Raw genomic sequence first — 7,542 nt, 5'->3', positions numbered from 1 at the left:
TTACACATGAAGAGGTTAACTATTCTCATTTGTGATTCCTATTTTAGAGTGCTTGATTCAATTTAACTGACAGAATGTATGAAAAATTGCATCTAGAAACCCGTTCATTCCATTTTGGTCATCTGACTTCCAAAAACAAAGACACACACACACACCCCTCCAGTGTTTTAATTACCAGTTAAAAATTAGTATTAGCAAAATACTCTTCATCTACACAACAATATGACTGCATTTATGTTTTTGATTCCAGTTACTCGATTTATTAAGTTACAAACCAGAATATACCAAAGATACCTGAAGAAATACCATGCCTGGAAAGTGAAAAAGCTTGTACTACCAAGGAAGTAATGTGTATTATATTAAACATTAGATAAGTTTAATTAAAGGTTCAGAATAAATTTAGGGTCTTGTACACAATTGACATTACTCATGTAGCATTAGTTACCATGCAAAGAAAATCTCCCAAAAGCAAAAGAGCAGAGAATCACGTCTATTTAGTTACTTATCAGTTTCCTGCTCCCCAAATAAAGAATTTTTATCCTACCTTTGGAGGGGGAAAAAAAAAAAAAAAAAGTTCAACATCCTCTACACTACATAAGGAATTCTACACTGAAAACAGGACAGTAGGAGACAGCTTCTGTAAGTTTCAATTGTATCAGCCTTTATAAAATACAACCTAACAACTTTATGTAAGCGAGAGACGACTTTGAATACCTTGCGTAGACAGTTGTGCAGCTTGAGAAATTAGGGAAGTAATATTGAAAGCAGATGGTCCAGCAGTGAGAATTTTATGGAGTATAGACTGCAGAGAGGCTTGCGTCACAGCTGCTGTAAGAACTAAAAACAAACACCAAGTTTTAGTGGCAATTCCAGAACGTCAGTTTAAACTATTCAAACTGGCTAAGCAAAACACGTTTAAGTTGCCTTTTCTTTTTGATTTTTCATATCTACAATTGACCAAAGGGCTGACAACTATTTTTCAGTGACAGAAATTCAACTCATGAATGCTTGGCACTTCAACCCAAGTAATTTATTCAGCAGTTTATCTTCTAGGGATACATTAAAAAAATCCTCTCATAAAATAACTTTAGCTCTTCAGCTTATTCTTATGAATCAATAATGATTGATCAATAATAACTGAATGCAAAGAGAGCATTTGTTCAATTTGTTACTGTAATAAGCAGAATAAGTTGTGTGTGTTGTTGTTTTGTTTGTTTTTTAAACTACCAGTACATTTCAAGAAAACAGTATTATCACTTCAACTACTGGAAAAAAAAATTGGGGAGGAAACAAAGGTTCCCAGTTGAGAAAATGGTAACACACTGAAATATTTATCATGGGGGAAAAAAAATGTTCCTGTTCAAGGAAAAAGAAAAGATCTTTGAGGTTAAAATCAAGATGCTCTGATTTGGGGCGGGGGGGTGGAAGGCCACCTACACAAAAACCTCCACTTTTTATAACAGAAAGAAGAAAAGGATCATTTTCAACCAGGTGTTTTTAAACTGCACTACAAAAGAGGAGCATTTTATGGTATGAGTTGATGGAACCCAGAATCTGAACACCCTTGCTGAAAAGGTCTACAGACTTTGTGGAATACTTACTGAACATACCCAAGTCTGGAGAAAAACCTGAGCTGCTAGCACAAACGCAGCCTAACTCTACCTCATGCGCAAAGTGAGGGCGGTCTTGCTGTGCAAGGTAAAGTCACTGTGCCCTTGTGCACCTGTTGCCCAAGTCCTCATGCTATCAAGCAATACTAAATAATTTTGCTTCAACACAGAGACACAGCTGCTGCTGGGTTATGGCCAAAGGAGGACACTGGGAGCCTAAGCCTTGCAACTGTCTAATGAAACACGACTGGAGTCTTTTGACTGGACATGTCATTTTCCATCACAAACCACCACAACACTCCTACTTTTTAGTCCAACCTGGTACAATACAGTTTTCAGAGCTTCTCCTAGCACAAGAAAAAGAATATCCTATTTACCTACCAGTACTGAATGAAGTCACAGTATTTGTTGATTAAACGGAAATTCAACTGACAGCTTTTCCTTATAAATAATCCTAATGTAGGATTAGTCCTAAATTTTAACTAATATTTTCAGTATTTTGACTTTCATGGTTTGCACCTTTCTTAAAGTCCATTAAAAAGTCATTTTAAAAGTCATTTAAATTGATGATCAGTGCATAACAAGTTCAAAAAATTTTCACAATGCAGACATCATCTTAAATAAAATGTTCAAAATGCATCGATTCCACCTGTTCTTGAAGAGAAAGGCGCTATAGCTAGTTCTAAATTTTCATCCAATAAACTAGGCCTACATGATAAAATAGCTGAGGGATACACAAACAGACCGCATACACAGAAAAGTTAACTTGCTGGCACAATTACTGATATACTATTTTTAAGTTAAGCTTAAATTCTCCAAGAATGACTATTTTTGCCTTGGAGTACTGAACTCAAACCTTCCTGGAGACCAAAAGTTTTCCTCCATGTTCCCCAGCCTGATCTTTAATAATAGCATATAAGATTATTTTAAAGTTTTAAGGTACTCTCTGTACATCTCCACTATCAAAAACTCTCAGAAAGTAACAGGTACTGCTAATGATTTCCCAACTTTATTCAGAGATGCCAATATATGTTCTATTAAAGAGAAGAGCTGACAGGCAGCAAGATTTAAGAATCACTAAAAGTTTCAGTATTTGGAAACACAGAAAGTAACACAAACCTCAGAAGACAAACAACATCACATGAAACAAAAGAGCAAAAAGCTCTAAATTTTGTACAACAGACTAATACCGACATGGTAATTAAGTCCCCAATCTCACTGCAATCAGTACTGCTCATGTACATCAGTATTTACTACCTTAATAACCTTAAATGTTATTTGGCTAATTTAAACAATAAATWAAAAAAAAAAATTCTCCCTTACTTTACCTATGTATTCATTTATTTACTCTTTATTTAAAGTAAGGCTTGCATTAACTACAGCTTGATATCCTGTAATACATTGATCTGCATAAATAAAAGGTTACATGAACTTTAAAAGTATCCTTACCTTCATTGATTTTGGATATATCTACGCTAGAATTATTAAGCTGCAATGTGGCTTGCAGAGCAGGCAGCAGCTGCCGAAGGAGATTTGGGTCCTGAAGTAATGGAGGAATTGGTGATTGTGGGACAGGTGAGACAGGGACTGTGGGAGCAGATGAAGCAGGTGCAGAAGTTGGATTCAGTCCAGAAGCAGAAGATGTGGAAGGAGTTGTGCAAGAATGGGATACAGACTTGTCCAGAGATGCAGACTCTAAACAGAAGACATAATAATTTACATTTTTCCCCCAATACAGCCTCACAACTCTCCTCACCAGTAAAATATCCATATTAAATCCAGATGATCAACTTTTTAACCATTGTTACAAAAAAGTTACATATAAACACAAACATAACAAAAACTGAAGGCATTTGATAGCTGGTGCAACTAAGGCTACCAGAGTCTAATGTTTACTAGGAGGGGGGAAAAAAAAAAATTTACTTCAAAGAAAAAGACTGAAAGCTGACAGTGTTACAAATAGGATTTTTTTTCTGATGTACTGCTAACTTTTAGAACAAAAATGAGCCAAAACTTTCTCATTTTTTCATCTACTGTGCACATATTCATATTCTATTTTTTTTTTACCCATAATTCCAATCCTCCTTTGGAAAACATATGATGTACAAAAAACTTGTAAAGTCCACGGGCTTCACCAACAGATAGGATAGTACGTCAAATTTGAGGGTAGGGTATAAGCCATACTTCATTTATTCAGAGACGAGACTACAAGAAACTACAATCTAGCAACACTGCTCAGTATTAAGAGATAGGATAATGAGCTGTACTAAATATGTAAAAAAAGAGCTGTTAATATCCCCACAGCAGAGGGGAAAAACATCCAAAATTATATCTGCCCATAATTAATTTCAAACTTGTCAGTTTTTCACGAAGCATCAAAACCTGTATCTTCTACTTTATTAATCTCATTTTAGCAAATAACAATGGTTATTATTCACGTAAGTGTTTAGTAATTAAATTCAGTCACACTGTAGGGCAATTTGTTCCAATTAATGTGCATTCTTTAATTAACTTTAAATTTGACTTTCAGTTAATATGAATGTTTCTCCTTCGTTCCAGTACTGTGAGATATTCCTGCACTGAAAGGATTTCCAATTACTATTTTTATACCATCAGTCATTTCAAACATCTTCCACACCCCTGTTTAAAAAGCCTGGGCCGCTATATTTCAATTTTAGCTTCCTTTTCCCCTACATCCATTAAATCCCATCAGGAGAAAAAGAAAAAAAAAAAAAACCAAAAAATGAGGTCAAAATTAATGCCTCTATCATGCCAAACAGGTTGGATGAAGAGTGAAGAGATGTACAGGGATCCAAAATTTCACCCAAATGCTTGTCCGGAATATTGAAGATGTAGATTTTTATCCCCACCACAACTTGGGCACATAATATTAACCCGGATCTTCGCCATCTCACGTAAGAATCCAAATGAAAGCTAAATAATTGGCTATGAATGTCTTTCATGCTAAAGTTTTTTTTTTCCCCTTGGGCAAGATCATGAAGGCAAGAAGAGGTTGACTGTTTTAATAAAGAAGAAAAATGAAAATGTCTTGGTTTTACTAGATAAGAATAAAGTGTCACAAAGACTTTCCAAATGCTGTTTTCTGACAGCCTTAACTGCAACTCTTAAGCTCGATGCTGATTTGGAGGACAACACTGAAAAAAGATTTAAATGAATATCAATATGTAAATCAAACAAAGTTCTAGATTAGAAATCTCAGAGCTAAAAAAACCAACATGTAATTATTACCATGTAATTACCCTCCTCTTAATTACTGGATAGGTTTTTCATTTTTTGGAGAGGGGCGGGGGGGGGGGTGTAATTTTTTTTTTTTGCCAAACTACACATTTAGAAAATTGCATGAAGTGGAAAGGATTCTGTTTTCCTTCCAGTTAGAGTAGAAATAGTTCATGACAGATCACAAATACTCCAAAAAACCTTTTCAGTCAAGCAGCTGAAAAGTCTAAAACAGAAAAAAAAGGGGGGGAAAAAAAAGCAGGAAAAAAAAAAAGCAGAACCATCCATATTTGACTTCTTGTGAGGATGCAACAGGCAAGGTACATAGACTTCTAAAAAAGGGGGAGCCTTATCTAGCTATAAGCTCCTCAAGATGTATTTGAGCAGGAACTCATCATTTGGCCACAAGCTTTCACAAGAAAACTTCAAATAACACAAAGGGACAAGAAGTGTTACAAAGATGGAAGAGGAAAAAAAAGCAGATACAGAATTCTTGCATCATTTTCAATGACATACAAATAGGACAGCCGATGAGGTATTAGCTCCCCCTTAAAACAGTAAAGTCATCAGTACAAGTCTTTGTCAAAAAGGATTATGTACAAAATATTATGATGTTATAGTACTCAAAGTAGACTTACTAGAACAACTGCAAGTCAAGACACATCAAGTAAACAAGAATCTTATCATACTAAACAAAAACAGGCAAACTAAACTGAAACTGGATCTGTCAAAGTCTAAATAAGGACGAGAAGATACATTTGCAGACAGAAGCAAGGCAATTAAGCACAACGGGGCATGTTAGTACTTATTAACATAACTCTCCTACCCTACAGTTTTGAGAACCTTTAAAAAAAGATGTCTGAATTAACAGACAGATAGAAACTAGGACTAATTTCAAAAAATATTTAATGTAGTTAGACTTGTCTTCACAGTTAGGATGAGTTATTTTATTGGAGTTAGCTCAGCCCAAATGAGACCACGTTCCTATGACCAATGGTACAAAGAAGGAATTAATTGCTCTAATAAAGAAGCTACTCACCACTATAATATTAATTCTCATAAGCAATACCTGAGCTTTTCAAACCATACCAGCATACCAAACAGCTCACATAATTTCTGACCCATGCTGCAGCCTTGTATGAATAAGAAACTGAATCAAAGGCAAACTCAAGCTAACAAGTTTTAGGTATTGGTTCATTTCTCAAAAAAAAAAAAACCACTCAAAATCTGTCATGCCAAAAGAATCTGAATTCCAGCAGCCCTGTAAAAGTACTTTGGTTTGGCTGAACTTTCCCACTATAAAGATGCAAACTGAATTATACCAATACAATACAATACAATTAATTCTTTTAGACACAACGGAAAATGCTATCATGTGACTGTGTTATTGTAGACATTTTAAGTATGTGTTAAAATATACCTGTGAAATATGTATTTTAGATATAATCACTAATTAAATATCTAGGGAAAATGTGGGGAAAAAATGGTATCTAACATTTCCATCTTTTGAGATGATTAATACTATAAGACCAACAGTCTAAATTCAGTGAAAGAGTACATCACTATGATCATGACTGTTTACACATGCATAGTATATTAAAAATTCTATGTTATTTAACATCATATAGGATGCATAGTACAATTCTTAGAGCACCACTGTAGTTCACAAATTAGGTTATTCATAGTGAAATAAAAAGTGTTCTTGACAAATCAAAATTTTGAAAAATATTTCTATGGAAGTGCAAATATTTCTGGTTTGTATTAAGCAGTCTGAATGGATATTTTCTTTTCTACGAAGGGAAATACCTTTGTGATGAAATCTGAAACATGCTAACAAAATATGGAAGGAATTCAGATTAGTTCCATACAATCTTAGCACAATTAAAATCACATTTTTAATAACCTTAATTTAAACTGACCTATCTTATTCCATGGCTTCCAGACACAGAAATAAGTCCAAGAAATACTCCCAATAAAAAAAGCCTCTAAATACTTACACATCCATTGGGGGTAATATGCACTACAATAGGTTTAAAAGGTTTAAAACTGATTGCATTTGTGATGCCATACAAAACTTGCAAGCTTCACCACTGAAGTTAACACACGCACTCAAAACTCCTCATGAAGAGGCATCTGTTCCACATTAATTCCCAGCTATCACTGCTGTGTGCGTTTCCCCTGAAATTCCTACAGACAGAAGCAGAAAACTACTCACTCTCTCCTTTTCTTCCCCAATTCCCTTTTTTCTGATCTGCGTGAAGTTGCAGGACTGTTTCATTGCATGTTTTGTCACAGTTAAGTTTGCTTTTCAATATTTAAACACTATCTGCGAGTTCCTAAAACACTTTCTAGGGCTAAAAAAAGCAATGTTTAGAATTATACACAATCACATCATTCTTAAAGGCATTTGAACCCTCAACCAATATGAAGCTTCTGAAATCACAGAATCACAGAATCGCTGAGGTTGGAAGGGACCTCTGGAGATCATCTAGTCCAACACCCCTGCTCAAGCAGGGTCACCTAGAGCACGTTGCACAGGATYRYRTCCAGRYRBGTTTTGAATATCTCCAGAGAAGGAGACTCCACCACCTCTCTGGGCAACCTGTTCCAGTGCTCTGTCACCCTCACAGTGAAAAAGTATTTCCTCATGTTCAGATGGAAGTGTCTGTGTTTCAGTTTGTGCCCGTTGCCTCGC

At 35.2% G+C, this 7,542-nt stretch overlaps 1 protein-coding gene across 7 annotated transcripts in view; it reads right to left on the bottom strand.

Moving 5' to 3' along the window:
* Positions 1 to 7,542, bottom strand: part of WAC (WW domain containing adaptor with coiled-coil) — a 67,735-nt gene that overhangs the window by 19,696 nt on the left and 40,497 nt on the right. For 6 of the 7 annotated variants that reach the window (XM_026083512.1, XM_026083510.1, XM_026083511.1 and 3 more), the window contains 2 exons: positions 3,060 to 3,305; positions 715 to 837 (listed from right to left, as the gene is read on the bottom strand). In XM_026083512.1, the coding sequence (XP_025939297.1) occupies positions 715 to 837; positions 3,060 to 3,305 (369 nt within the window). The remainder of the gene's footprint in view (positions 1 to 714; positions 838 to 3,059; positions 3,306 to 7,542) is intronic. The other variant, XM_026083517.1, reaches the window with a different exon arrangement.

The sequence above is a fragment of the Apteryx rowi genome, unplaced genomic scaffold, assembly GCF_003343035.1.
Source record: "Apteryx rowi isolate R43461 unplaced genomic scaffold, aptRow1 scaffold_606, whole genome shotgun sequence".
NCBI lineage: Eukaryota > Metazoa > Chordata > Aves > Apterygiformes > Apterygidae > Apteryx > Apteryx rowi.
The sequence above is the reverse complement of the archived record's forward strand: the minus strand, read 5'-3'. Positions and strand labels throughout refer to the sequence as shown.